Genomic DNA, 15,216 nt, shown 5'->3' on the forward strand with positions numbered 1-15,216 from the left:
CTTTGACTATGATAGAGAAAAATGTGAGAAAAATCACAAACAAGCTTATTCTGATACTATCTGAAAAAGAAACAAGCCAACAGCTTGTTGTTTAGTACCTCAAGTAATTTTTATTATTTACATAAAGTCAGGAATTAACCCTGCAAAATGCATCTCACAAGAATGGCCTTATCACAGAGAACTCAATTCTCCATATGTTTAAGAATAAAGAAAAAGTTCTAAGATTAGAACCCTAAGGCATCCTTTTACTTTTGCTTAGCATGTCAGGATTAGTCAATATCCCCATCCAGAAGGGACTGAGGATTGTTTAACTGCCCTTTTACAGACATGCACTCATCTAACCGATGATTTATTAATGACTGGTTACCTGGGAAGCAGGTGGTTAGGTGCTCCATTAGTGCTTCTTGTGTGACTTGTTTTCGGGCAGAGTTCATTGCTGAGATGGCCAGGCAAAGGATTTCCCCAAGTGGAATAAACTGTGACTGAGTGATGGGAGACATGCTGATGGGTGATACATCACCTGTAAAAAGACAACACATGTGCAATGAAGCATTTTGTTTAAAACTCTGCTCATAGAACAAGGATGTAGAGATACAACTAGCAAGAATTCTCAGAGCTCTCTACTACTGGGCTAGAGATAAAACCCTTGCAACAGAGAACCATCCAACAGCTTATTTCAAAACTTAGACATGGTGAACTTTGGAAAATGGGAGATATATGCTATGCAGACATAGTTTCTCAAAGGGTGCAATAGACAGATTCAGAAAAATGCCAACAAATTAGTACTCATGGTTGCAAAACCTCATGCTTAACATCCTACTAGGTAACTGCACAAACAAAATAGTTGCATGTATTTCTCTGGACATAAAAGGGGAGATTTCACTCCCCTTCAAAGGATAGTGGTATGGATCACCTATCATTTCCACTTGATACGATATTTTTTTATTAATAGTAACAAAGACCAGAAAAAATGTTGCTCAGTTAATGAATAACATTTTCATTCAGCTGAAAAAGCACAGAACACTCTTTAGAGTCCCAAAAACATCAAAACACCTTAAGACTGATCCTCTGAATAAACCTCTCCTGGATCTACGTGTCAAATGCCTTCATACGAACTACATATTTTTAAGAAGAGAAGTTTCAAAGGTTCCAGGATAGCCCGAAAATTAACTTCGTTGTACCTTTTCTCATGTTGTCTTTACAAAGAATTCATTAACCTATACTTTAAAAGAAATGAAAGATCTTAAAAAACGTTATAGGAGAAATTACAATTTGATAATACTAGCATGACTACACAAATACACATACACAAGTGCATTTTAACATACTTTATCCAAGTACAAAAATACTTTTTGATTCTGCTCTGTACCTCCTCTTGAAGTGGTAACAGTTCCCCAGTGCAGTTCCCCAATGATGTCAAAGAGGAAAGCAGCAGACTAAAACATTTTCCTTGCCAGTGGAAAAGGAATAATAAAGAGTAACAGATAGAACAAGGGGTGCTTGACTACAAATCCTATTCTGGCCACAGGTCAGTCAATAGTCAGGGATTAAGTTTTACCTAAATAGCTTTGAAATTTCAGAAAAATCATCCTATTTCTGCTGCCACAGAGCAACACCTTGTGATCAAATCATGAATCAAATTACTGGAAATTAATTCAAGTTGAAACTTTCACCCACAATTCAGAGAATCCAATATTTGCCCTATTAATTCTATATTCCTATTGTGTCTACTAAACAAGAGGAACAGCTTCTAAGACTGATTATCAAAGTGCATTTAATCTTGCATTATACTCAGCACTTTGAGGGGAAAAAAAAATTGGTGGGAGTAGCAAATTGCATAACTGTCTCAGTGAGACTTGTGGGCAATATTTTTCAATCACCAGCTGCACAATCTGTTGTACAACAGTGAAACACATCACTCAAGACACAACAAAGATTTAAGAATAGACATTTGTGCTATGCTGTCTCCTGATTGCTTCTGCTTAATCAGGCCTGAGCAGACCAATGCTGCATTCCAAACACAGTAGCATTCTTCCAGCTTCAAGCTTCAACATAGTGCAGTCCAAGATCCTCACAGAATTATGACCTTAAGATATAACCTTCTCTGGACATTTTTTATTCATACACAGCTAAAAGTTCTTGCCACATGCCTTACAGACAATAGCAAAGAAGATCACACGTAGCTTACAGAGAGACATGAGAGATACGCTTCCACATGACTTGGGAGCAAACACCATTTGTTCCTTCATCATTTGATAATGGAAAAGAACATCACAGTTATTATATTCCTATTTACTAATAATTATATCTGCTGTCAGCTTAAACTCCTTCATAGCCAAATCTTTGTAATCATCCAGACACATAAGTTTACCAATTCTGATCACCAGTCATCATTCACTTTGTGTAGGGGATCAGTTTCTTTAATGATTAGTTTCATGTCTAAGAAGCATCAAAATTATGATAAGAATTATGCAGATTTAGCTAAGCAATTTAAGAAATTATGTGTCATGGGTATTCTTGTGAGCACTACTAAATTGAGTTCAGTGCAATGTCAGATTGGCATATATTGGCCTCAGTTAAGGTTTAATCTTATTGGGTTCACTTGGCACTCAATGGGCTCTCTGGTGTCCTGGTTTTGCCCGGAATAGAGTACCTTTAAGGGCATCCAGGTGAAGGGCAGCAACTTACTCAATTGTTTTATCTGGATCATCACAGACTCGGCAATTTGTTAAACTCAGGCACCTCGGTATGAGTATCCCTGTGCCTGCTCCCAGCCATGCACTCACACCGCCACCTACACAAGTGCCAGGATGGGAGAGTGTGAGGAAGACCTCTTTCTTTCCCTTGAATGGGAATGATTCATTCATAGCTAACCAGAACAATACTTAGGATATAAGAAATGGGCCTTAATACCATAATCGGCCTCCTGAAGTGGGAAAGGGACTCAAGGAGTTTTATACATGAAGCTTTGTTCTGCAGCCTTGCACCTGCTCCCAGAGGGATGCTTGAACAAGAACTCATAAAACAGTTGCTCTGCTTACTCCCAGGAACAGCCATCCTTCTCCCCTGACTGCCAAGAGCCTGCAGAGATCCACCTCTGGGATCACTTCCAGTTTAGGACTTGTTAATGTAAAATCGGCTAAGTACAAGTTAAAAGAATAATAAAGTTTGCCTGGAGTTTAGTTTAGTAACTTTGCACAGTCCTCGCTTTCAAAGCAGGCCTTCAGCATCAAATTGCTTTGTAGGTTAGTGTGCAGAAAACATTCAGTCTGCAGATTTGACCCCCTGCCAGCTGGACTCTTGTCACCAGGAACAAGCCAGGAGTTTTCACTGAAATACTAACTATACTTTACATTACTCAGCAATACAAAACATTCAGGATTGGTTCCTTAATGTTAACACAACCTCTAGCAAAGCACACTGTAGTTCATATGTCAGGGTAACACACATCCTGCTTGCAAATATTTGGGAGCTTAACAACCATTTAATTAACAATAAAGATTACTATAATTGTCCATAAAATCATAATTTAAATGGTTTTAAATGCAATACAAATGTTCAACAAATATTGGTTTATGTGAGGACCTTTCTTTCTGTTTTGTAAGGGACTATCAACAGTTAAGCCACAATCTTTTCCACTGAGCGCTTTTCAACCTTCTTCATTATGACAAGGGCACTCTGTTTTCACCTCCATTGTGACAGAATGATCTCCACTGCTTATTGTTCCAGCTGTCTGGAGATAGTTACTAGCTCTTGTTTAAAAAGGCTAGCACACATTTTGAGCAGACCTAATCATAGAAAGCCAAAATCCCCTCACTCAGGGAGGCTCTAATTTGCCAGATTTTATCTTGACTATCCTGTGGCTCTGGGAAATTACATGTACTCTGTGGTTATAGTTAAGTGAACAAACTTCTTTGATGCACAATAATAGCAAATATCTTGCATCTATGAGATAATACAATATATTAACATCAATTACGCACATAAATACTGTTTAGCCTGTTGAACAGAAGGTTTACTAGAACTCCTTTAGGAAAGATCTGCTTAAAAAACAGTAAATAAGCTTTTCCTAATTTTTTTTGAAGACCACATCACTTACATAAAACATCTAGCATATGGCTCCTGTTAGCTCTGACTGATGCTTGTCTCAAGCCGCTTTCTTTCAAAATCAAATTACTAGCCTTGATTTTCATATGTTTATGCTCCCAATTAAATGAAAACCAGAGCTCAGAGAGCAGTTTTCACCAGCTGACTGCATGCTTTGTTTAAATATAAGACATATACATATATATACATAGTTTTAGCTCTGTTTCTGCAGTGTCTGTCCAAACTTTTCTCTAAATAATTAAAAAAAAAAGTTTTTTAGACTTCTTGTTTTAAGTAGCACTTAATTTTAAAGAATGTCCAAGCACTTAAGAAACAGTGAATGGGAACTGTCCTCATTTTATGCCCTGGGGATTTGCAGCACTACCCTGGGGGAAAAATTATTTTTATTACTTAGGACAAAAGATTATGTAGCACATAAAATAAACACTTAGCTCTTACACAGCACTTTTATTCAGTGGTTTTCAAAACATTCTGAAAAACTGGGAACTATAACTATCCTTAACATACAGATGAGAAAGTGATGGTCTAACATAGCTGTGAATGAAAATTCACACATCCTGAATCCATACCAGCCAGAACTTTTCCTGTGCCAGTGTATTTAGTGTGTTTGTTCTCTGAAAGTCTGGGTAGCACCATTTCAGGAGAAAATGAGGCAGACTACATTCTGCACCATGTATCAGCAATTCAACTATCAAATACATACTGATGATGGAATTTTTATTAGTGATTCTACTGTTGGAAAGAAGTGACCTGGAAGTCAAACTCTTTGTCTCGTGAACTTTGCACAAAGATTACTTGAAAAATCACCTCTTCTCTTATAAATGGAACCATTGTGAAGGAAAATTAAATAAGTTACAGTGTAAAACCACACTTTATGAGAACTTATACATCCTATTCCCCTGAAATAAGGAAGAGACCCTCTGATTACACTCTGCATCCTGTAAAATACAGGAAGCCAGTTTCACCTTTCCATTCCGACTCACAACACCTTTTTAATCTTTGTTTCTTATGGATCAAGACAACCTCCAAACATGATTTTTAGCCTGATTTCCACAGAAAATGAGGTTTGCACAATCACAATCATGTGCCAGAAAGGTTGAACCTCACTAGGCAACAGTGATTCTAAAACAAGTGTTTGCTAAGCATGTTCAATCTGTACAATGCTTTACACATAGCCACCTCCCACTAGACAGAAGAGAACCCAGTCAAAAAACACTTGTCAAGGGAAACCTGACTTCATTGCCTTTACTGCTTATAGAACTACATTATTAAATAGAAAACATCAAAACCAGAGTAGAGTAACTTCATGATACCTCATGATTATAGCGGTGGTTGCAACAGGACTCCCTTACAAAAAATTTCTTGCAAACGATTTCTTGCAAACAAAACTGTTTCTTGCAAACAATTTCTGATCTTGTTGATCGGAACAGTCTGTTCTGATCAACACACGCTTATGATTTCACTCTGGGAAGAACTACATAAAGGTCATTTTCAAACAAAAGGTAGCTAACAAAACCAAAACTACTTGTAATGGGCAAAAAGAGGGCTCTTCAGACTAGAATATTATCACTTTTTACTCAAGAATACTGTAAGGAAAAAGTCTCTTCTAGAAAAAGTACCTTTTCAGGTTTACTTCAAAAAGGGACAGATGCTGAAGAAGTTACATGTCTGGCCTGGGTTGCACAATTACCCCTTTTTGCCCCAACTCCCTAGGTGACTGAATTATTCTAATTAAAAAATACTTACATAGATGTAGTAAGCAAAACTATTCTTATGTGAATTCACAGTGAGGACATACAATTGCCATTTTAAGATAGATGTTCACATTTGATTGAACAACAGAAGGGAAAAGGAGGAATATGCAGATTCCTGTGGTATTACCCAGACTACTCTGAAATACCTTAAATCTGCACTAGTACTCTAACACAGTAAAGATCACATATCTCTGGTAAAATCTGAAACAAAGAAAATTAGAAGTGTTGCTTGCACTGTTCTCAGGCATAGCCTAAATCCTCCTTTTAAGCTATATTTCTTGCAGTATTTTTATGAAAAAAGCTGCAGGCTGTGTTTACTAGACAGCTACACGTATCAAGAGTACTGATAACAATAATAAAAAAATACATTAAAGATTCATCCATTTATTCCTGTTTAAAGCAGCTTAAACAAAGGCTCAACAAATGCAGCAACACACATTCATTCACTAACCAGCAAACTCCTTCTGCACCTCTGAAATGCACGCACACCAAAACAAATAACAAACACTTCCAAGAATGTGACCACTCCAAATCTAAACATGCTGAAGAAAACAGGGCAAACTTAGTATAACCATATAACAAACACTTGCCTCTAAACAAATTTCTAGTTCCTTACCAGCAACTAACTTCAACTATGTAAACTGATTTTTTTAATCATTCAGACCCAGCTAAAATAACGACCTCCAGGTTCACCAAGTGGCACTAACTTTCAGAAACAGGTGCTAAATTGCTCACAATCAGCAGACTTGTCTTACATGCATCCATTTTGTGCATTTCCTGTGATTTAGTTTTCCTTTTCTTTGTTCATGTCCTGTGGCCAGCTGCCTCCTGGTCCAAAGTGATATCCCAGCACATGTTACAACTATGATCATCGGAAGTTTCTGCTGGAGCACGGAACTTTCCCAGAGGATTCAGTCAGTTGAGGAGATTTCTGTAGTGTTGCTTATCCTGGGAAGGAAGAGGGTGGGACTGTAGTTTTTTAATATATTGTGTGCTCTAGAATGTGTTTTCCCAAACAATATTTTTCAAATGCATCTTTTAATAAATGTCCATGTCTATATTCCAGGCACACAATATGTTAAAAAAGGGGGACTTACCTGAACCCCTATGGTCTGGTTCCATGCTCCAGTACAGTAGCTCCAGTACAGAGTAGCTGTGATGTAACAACAATGTGCAAATTGGGGCTTTATATCACTGTGGAGGCTGGCTGAATGCAGCATAGCTCAGTGCCACAGGACCTGAAAGAAGAAAAACAAAGCATGCTTTCAGGCATTAATATGCTGAACACCCACCTCTTAAAGCAGGAAATAGGGGCATACTGAAAAAAAAATGCAGTTATCTATGCAGGTCCACTGAAAGGAACACCATTTTACACAATTCTCACATAAGCATGAGAAATAAATGGTTAAGAAATTACAGGGGAGGCGGAGGTAGAGAATCTAAAAGGGACTACAAATATAACTCCCACACAGTGTTTTGAAAACATCTCTTTTTGCCCTGTTTCCATGGAATGGCTGGAATCACGTTCTGACACCACCCCCTGTTCCGAAGTCACTCACAGTCTTTGCAAAGCACCTCTCCACTGCAGTGCCTCAGGATTCTGCAGTGTCACTCCTCTTCTCCCTGGCTCTCTGCAAAGTGAAGTCATAGGAATGGATCAGCCAACCTGACTTCTCACTACCCTGCCCAGAATCCTTTGTGAACCGAAATGAGTCATCGCTCTGAAAAAAATCCACAGCGCAATGTTCCAGGTTTCTCCCTGTGTCTGCGCTGGCTTCTTTGTCTTTGAAACGAAGTGCCTATGCTTCTGGAACAGTGCCCAGCTGCATTGTACAGGATAACAAGCCAGCCTTCTCATTAAGTGGACAAGAAAGCTATTTACATGCATTAGCAAAGACAAGTAAGTTGAAGCTTTAACCCTCTAGTCAAGACAAAAAAATTACCCCTAACATATCTTCCTGACGTAACACACAACTCCTCCAGTACACAGAAACACAAATGCACAGACACATGTGGGTATACACACAGAGAGAGCAGTATTTTCTTAAATTATTCACTATTTATCATGACATGTACCAGTATTGACTCTACTGATTAAAAAGTAAGATTTACTCTCCTTTGTCAGTCCTGAAGAATGCTGCAGACCTGCATGTAACAAACAACTCTGCTGTACACTCGATCAAAGTTGTGCTGCTGCAAACTGTGTATCCAAAAATTAGAAGCAGTGGACAAGTTCTTGCAAGCTCATTTTCCATCATCCCATTCACCATTTGGGCTCACAAAAAAGTGAGCCCTGAAACCATGCCAGACAAAAAATGTCAAACTGCTCCAAGTGCTGAAGGCCAGCAGAGCTGCTTCAACTTCTTCTGCTACTGACAAAGAAGGCAATGCTCAGAATGAGGTCACTGTGTCAGGATCTCACTCAGTGCTAGGTTTTCCTTTGCTTGGTGAGGACATGCTAAGCTAAAGCAACAGAAAAGCACAGAAGAGGTAGGAATAATGTGTGATGAGAGACAGATGCCGCTGTTTTGAAGAAACATTTTTAGTTGTTTGGAGACTTTCTTTTAAAATAGGGAAATATTCAAAATTGCCTTTACTGCAAAAGAACTACTTCTAGTCATGATGTAGTCACCAAAATGATTGAAACACAGCACTTTAGGACTCACCTGTGCTGTGCTGGAATAGGCAGTTCTCCTAGGTGCTCCCCTAAATGAACATACCAGGTGTTTAGGACCAAATGAAATACAAAAGTCACCACCTCCCTATGCTGCAAGCCCTGGCCCTACAACAACCCTGGCAGTGAAAGTCCAATCAAGCCTAAAATAGGTCTATGCAAGTGTTTCAAGATAACAAGTAAATACCTGGGTTACACAACTAACAAACATCACTTTTGGCTGCAGTTCTATAGCAACTATTATGCAGTAAAGTCACACTTGAAGCGGGCTAATTTACCCGTGTAAGGTTAACCAGGTGCTTTGCTACACCTGTAGTTACACAGCAGCCATGACCTCAACACGAAAAGCTAGGGCTTTGCTATACACACATCAATTTCTGTGTTCCTGAAAGGCCTCATTCCAGGAAATTTGCCTTCAACTTTAGAGGAGTTTTGCCTTCCCTGGGGCTGCAGGATCAGCCTGAATGCCTCTAATGAATCCAACTTGGCATTTGCAATGTTTGGGTCCCCTGGGATCATCCTGCAGAAACTCTACTTGGTTGTCTGCTAAGCACACACCCACTTTACAGCAACGAAACTCATTCCATGAAGAAAAATTTCTGTGGACTTAAAAGTGAATTACAACAAGCACCTACTGAAAGAAAAAAAACAAGAGCTCCAATCTGCTTTCCCTTTGCACCAGACAACATTCATGCAAAGCTAAATATCAGGGTCTGTGCATGCTGCACTGTTTTCACACACACACACAGGTTCTTGCAGCAGTAGTCATGCTACTGTCCCCAAAATTAAAACACTGGAGGAAGAAAGATAATGGTAATACTACAGCCAGAATACCTTTTCTCTCTAACAAATTTCTCAAGCACTTGAACCCAAATTATATGCTTGGGACCAGTCCAACTATTCTGAACAGATTGACACAACTGCAAGCTCTTTCAGTGAGAGAACTCCTCTTGCACATGTGACACCTAGAGATACCTGGAAGGCACCAAGTGCGCACATGTACCTAGGGTGCACAGACATCTCACATGCACAGGCACCTAGGCATGCCTTTATTCAAATTCATCAGCTTACAGCCCTTTAATCAGTATCTAATCAGTGCCCTGAACTGGAGGACCATGACTGTGAGAATGATCATCTCTCACCCAACTCTGAAACTGTGCAGGATCTGCTGCTCCAGCTGGATCCCTACAAATCTATGGGCCCTGATAGGATTCATCCCATAACCCTCAAAGAGCTGGCTGATGTCATCGCAAAACCTCTCTTGATGATTTTTGAGTGGTCTTGGGAATCCAGAGAGGTCCCAGCTGACTGGAAGCTGGTGAATGTTGTCCTGATTTTCAAGAAGGTCAAGCAGGAGGACCCCGGAAACTACAGGCCTGTCAGTCTCATTTCAATGCTTGTAAAGTTATGGAAAAGATTATTCTGGGAGGTACTGAAAAACACCTGAAAGACAATGCTATCATTGGTCACAGCCAGCATGGCTTCATGAGGGGAAAGTCCTGCTTATCTAATCTGATTTCCTTTTATGACAAGGTAATCCACCCAGTTGGATCAAGAGAAGCCAGTTGATATAATCTTTTTGCTTTTCAGGAAAGCTTTCAGTACTGTCTCTCACGGGATCCTTCTAGACAAAATGTCCAGCACACAGCTGGATAAACACATCATGTGGTAGGTGAGCAACTGGCTCATGGGTTGAGCACAGAGGGTAATAGTGAAGGGGTAACATGAGACTGGAGACCCATCACTAGCGGAGTTCCACAGAGCTCCATCTTGGGCCCTGTGCTCTTCAACACCTTCATAAATGACTTGGACACAGGACCAGAAGGGATATTAAGCAAGTTTGCAGATGACACAAAACTGGGAGGAGCTGTTGATTCCTTCGAAGTCAGGGAGGCCCTGCAGAGAGACCTTGCAGTTCTGGGCACCACAATATAAGAAAGATATTAAGCTACTAGAGAATGTCCAAAGGAGGGCAACAAAGATGGTGAAGGGCCTTGAGGGGAAGCTGCATGAGGAGAGGCTGAGGTCACTTGGTCTGTTCAGCCTGGAGAAGAGAAGACTCATTGCAGTCTACAACTTCCTTGTGAGGAGAAGAGGAGGGGCAGGCACTGATCTCTGGTCTGTGGTGATCGGTGGCAGGACCTGAGGGAATGGCCTGAAGTTGAACAGCGGAGGTTTAGCTTGGGTATTAGAAAAAGGTTCTTCACCCAGAGGGTGGTTGGGCACTGGAACAGGCTCCCCAGAGAAGTTGCTACAGCACCAAGCCTGACAGAGCTCAAGAGCCGTTTGGATGATACTCTCAGGTACATGGTGTGACTCCCTGTGCTGGGCTGACAGTCAGACTCCATGATCCTTGTGGGTCCTTTCTAACTCAGCAAACTCAGCATATTCTGTGATTCTGTGATTAAGAGCAGCAAGAAGTGCCTGATACCCCAAGCCTGGCAGAGAGCAAAAGGGAAAGAAGAGACCAGCAGTGGGAAAATGTAAATGAGAATGTTTAGAAGTGCTGAAGCTGATGCATAAACCAGCGCTGCCACCATCAGTAATGTTACTGCAGCGTAGCCTTACAGGAGGATGGTCTGGCCAAATACCATATGCACTCCCCAGTCAAGGCAGCTACTCTGTTCCTCCATCCCAGAGCACATGATAGAGGTTAGTACTGAAACAAAAGCTGTCTTTTTGACAGTGTACAGTACAAATACACCATACACTCTTCTCTGTGTAACTCCATGCAAGCATGTGCATCCAAATACACCAGTACAAAATACAATATAGCCCGAGATCAATCTCCATCCTACAGTGAGGAAACAGGTGATCTAAAGATCCCATTTTCTTCCTTTGCACACACATAGTGCTGAACACAGACTCCTTTGTCAAACTCAACATTAGCTTGCATACATCCTTAAGTCCTCCTGAGTCAGGGCCTGGGATTCCCTTCCTTTGCCACAGCCCTTTCACCATCAGTGGAGGGAAACTCAAGAGGAAGAAAGGAATATGCTCAAATGGGGACACACATACACACCCCACGCTCACCGCACACAACAACACATGACAGAGAACAAAAAAGGTTAAAAAAGAACACGGTCAGAAGAGTCCAAGAAGGTTACCAAGAGGGTAATTCAGACTAGCCTGTACCAGTTACCACGGATCCCAAATTTCCAAGGCTAAAATCAGCCATCAGCTCTCAGCAAAGCCTGTAGTTGCAGAGACTATAGTCATCTACCATTATGATTACTTCTACAAGAACCAATTTCACAAAGCCGGGAGCACCCAGCCGCTACACTAAGAACACAAACCACAAACTCTGTGGCTCCAGAACACACCAGACTAAGGAACATCAGACGTACACTTACATTTCTTTAGGAAATCTCTTAATACTAGAAATTATGATGTATTAGTGTTTTACTAATAATAACTTACTCGTAGTATGCTAATAAGTTCCACTTGACTTACCTGAACAAATCTACCAGTTCTTTAAGAATTCACTTAAGAAAACACAAGAGGAAATATGATCAGGATATTAAGCTCAGTAATATCCCAACAAGTAATGCCCATCTGTTTTTGTGCTAATATTGTCTAGGAGCTTAAACATTTTTTTTTTCTTCTGCTGCTTACACCCTGATGAATTAGCAGAGAACACACCTCCCCTCCTTCAGATCTCATTCCACTGGCTTTTAAAAAAGCACATTCTTTTAGCACTCTTTCACACATCTGCTCCTCCTGTCCCTTTAATCCTTCTAGAGGACTCCTCTACATTTTCTCTAACTTACATAACTTTCCTCTAAAAGCAAGAATCAAAATTCTGTGCCATATTCTACCTAATCTCGCACCTGCATCAGGTACCAGGAAATTGAAATTTCCTTACCTTTAGTGGAAATACCCCACACTATACCCTGGTTTTTTCCTCCACAGCTGTACTATATTGGTGTCTCACCATCAGTCACCCTGCAACTGAACAAGCAGTTTCAGTTATATTTTTTATTCTGCCTGCAACTGAGTCTGAAGCAAATATTCCTGTGTTTGACTCCCAGGACCATGATCTTTAATAGCACACTCTGCAGATATGATTAAGGATCTTTAATCATCCAATTCTTGTCATTTGTTATCCATTTTTTAAGCATCTCCACTTAGCACATTCTAAAAAAGAATCTCAAAACCTAAAATGAAAAACAAGCTATACTTTAAATGTTACTTAATGCAGGACAGAATCATAAACCAGTGACACACTTCCTAATACAGCAAGCCAGGAAACAGCATTTGAATGAACCCATCAAGTCTTAACAGGAAAAACAAAGCAATCAACAAAACTCCTTCCCTCAAAAGCCTAGTAGGTAAAGCAACTGTCTTCTTAGAATTCAACTACTAAAAGAGGCTTCTTTAAATTATAGTTCACTGGAAAGTCTGTGATATTTTAAACCACACAGAAGAATTTTCTAACAGATTTTGTCGCTAGGACCACAAGACAGGAAGGAAGGAGGATTTGGGCTTGTTTTCATTACAGAAACGTGCTACTATCAAATTAATTTGAATAATGTTAATGCTATATTGTTCTCAACCACACCAACACCCCACCTCGTCAAAAACAAAGCCTGCCTGTTCTCTGGCAGCAAACAGCAAATGCAAAGATAGAAGCATTAAAAAAATCTGACACTGGAGGAGATTTGGCAAGAGAGAGTGAGCACATGAGAAACAAAAGAAACAAAAACCAAAAAACAATGATAAACCTAGATGTTTTCTTTTAGGGTGGAAATTTTAAAAAGGCACAAAAAATACTCCTTTTCAAACACTCCTGAAAGCACAGAATATGGCTGTTGGAAGTCTTAGCCACATGTTCTTCACTGTCCTCTTCGGCTTAGCCAGAACACATTTGCAGTGTGCCTAGAGATGCTGCAGTTAATATTCAGCAAGAATCTAGTCAGCAGCTAAAATTCTTGAAAGGTAAAGCGATAATTAGCAACACAACCCAGTGGCATAGTGCACTCTCTCTCATTTATATTGACTGCTGCAACCATTAAAAGATTTTCATCCCAAAGACAGTACTGCAGTGGTTACACCTTTTCAAACCAACAGTAATGACTGGCAGATAACTTCAAGTTAAAATAAGAACCTGCAACACTGAACACAAGTCCCATGGTACTGCAGCAGCCTTTAACAGCCCAGTTTTTCCTGGCTAGGAGAGATAACCGATGAAAAGGCCAGGCATGGAATCAATTAAATTACTGCCAAAGTGGTTTGAAAAAGAAAAGGTTAGATGCTCCAAAGACTTAGCAGTTGAGAGTTTACTGGGTCATGTTTTTCCCTGTCGTGGAAACAGAGTTTTCACTGTGGCTAGAGTACCTTCAAGGAGATATACTTTAATGCTTGTGAAATTGAAATATTTTACACCTCAATACATGAAAAAGCTATCCTACTCTATTCCGCCCCTATGCTCCACCTGCATGGGGTAGATGCAGTGACCCCTGTTACCCACAGTGGCTCAAAATACTTTCAAATTCTGTCCTTGGTCTAGCCTGTGTGGAGATCAGCTGTGAGGATGGGAACACAGGAACACAACAGTTCAGCAACTCACGAAATCTGCTGCCTCCCTCATGCTGGTCAAGCATCTTAGAGGAAGCATTAGAAAACCAACTGCACACTGCCACCAATTTCCACTGCACCTTAAAGGGAAATGCCCTTGTTCCAGACAGAAACCATTCTTTTGAGATCCTCGAGGACTGGCAGATATTAATTTTTTCTCTCAATCAGTATGACTATTAGCAAATGCAGCAATCAAAACCTACCTCCCCAAATAAATGACAGTACCTGGAATCAGGGATTCCCTCAATTAAACAGCTCACTAGATGAAACATTTCCTCCTGTCCACTTCACATATTTTCTTGCTTTTGAATTTTACTGAGCACTCATTTTACTACAGGAAGAAGTAAATCAAAACCTACAACAGACATTTTGCTACTATTTCAACAGTAACAACTCCCTATCTACTGCTCTTTTATTTTTAAATGAAATTTCAGGAATCTGAAAATCTCCCTGTACATGAGCCATAAAACCAAAAATGGTATGCAAAAGGATGAAATTATCAATTTCACAGAGACCTCTCTTGCATGACTTCTTACATATCTCCTCATTTACAGAATCTTAAGTTTAGACTTTTAATTACTACGCCTGACTCATCTAACACGTTCACTGCTGACTCCAGCAACGTGCAGACTACGCTCCTAAAAAAGCACAAAACTTAACATATTTAAGCTCTATTTTGTCAGCGTTCACTGCACTGCCTTATACCACGTTGCTTATGTCACTATTCTACAGAATTGCTCAGCTGTTTCACTCAGCTGTCACTAGTGCCTTCTGAAATCCTCCTCAGCAGTCTTAATGAACCTGAACAACTGTGATCTGAAAGACAGGGTTACCGCTTCATTATCCATTCCATCCTTCAGATTTTTAATACAGCTATTAAACACCAAACATTTGGTATTGATCCCTGCTGCACAAAACACTGTTAACCATTTCCAGGGCCCAGAAATGGCCATTCTTCCTTTTTCTCCTCTCTATACTAAACTGAGCTTGACAAGACTTTTGTTTTGGACTTTCACCAAGCATTTATAAAGCACTAGAGCGTGGAAGAGTTCTTGTGCTCCCCGAGTGTCGCTATGACCCAGTTTTCTGAAAGATGAGAGCGCA

The 15,216-nt window shown here is 40.1% G+C and overlaps 1 protein-coding gene across 5 annotated transcripts in view; it reads right to left on the bottom strand.

Annotated features, from left to right (window-relative positions):
- The window catches only part of STOX2 (storkhead box 2), a 72,259-nt gene that overhangs the window by 18,872 nt on the left and 38,171 nt on the right, over nt 1–15,216 (bottom strand). For 2 of the 5 annotated variants that reach the window (XM_008924774.3, XM_018070457.3), the window contains exon 2: nt 368–520. In XM_008924774.3, the coding sequence (XP_008923022.2) occupies nt 368–520 (153 nt within the window). Of the gene's footprint in view, nt 1–367; nt 521–3,585; nt 3,620–6,616; nt 6,715–7,420; nt 7,493–15,216 lie in introns of those variants that run through there. The other 3 variants (XM_018070448.3, XM_018070443.1, XM_018070465.1) reach the window with 3 other exon arrangements.

This window comes from Manacus vitellinus, unplaced genomic scaffold, assembly GCF_001715985.3.
Source record: "Manacus vitellinus isolate BGI_N305 unplaced genomic scaffold, ASM171598v3 scaffold_0_pilon, whole genome shotgun sequence".
Classification (NCBI taxonomy): Eukaryota; Metazoa; Chordata; class Aves; order Passeriformes; family Pipridae; genus Manacus; species Manacus vitellinus.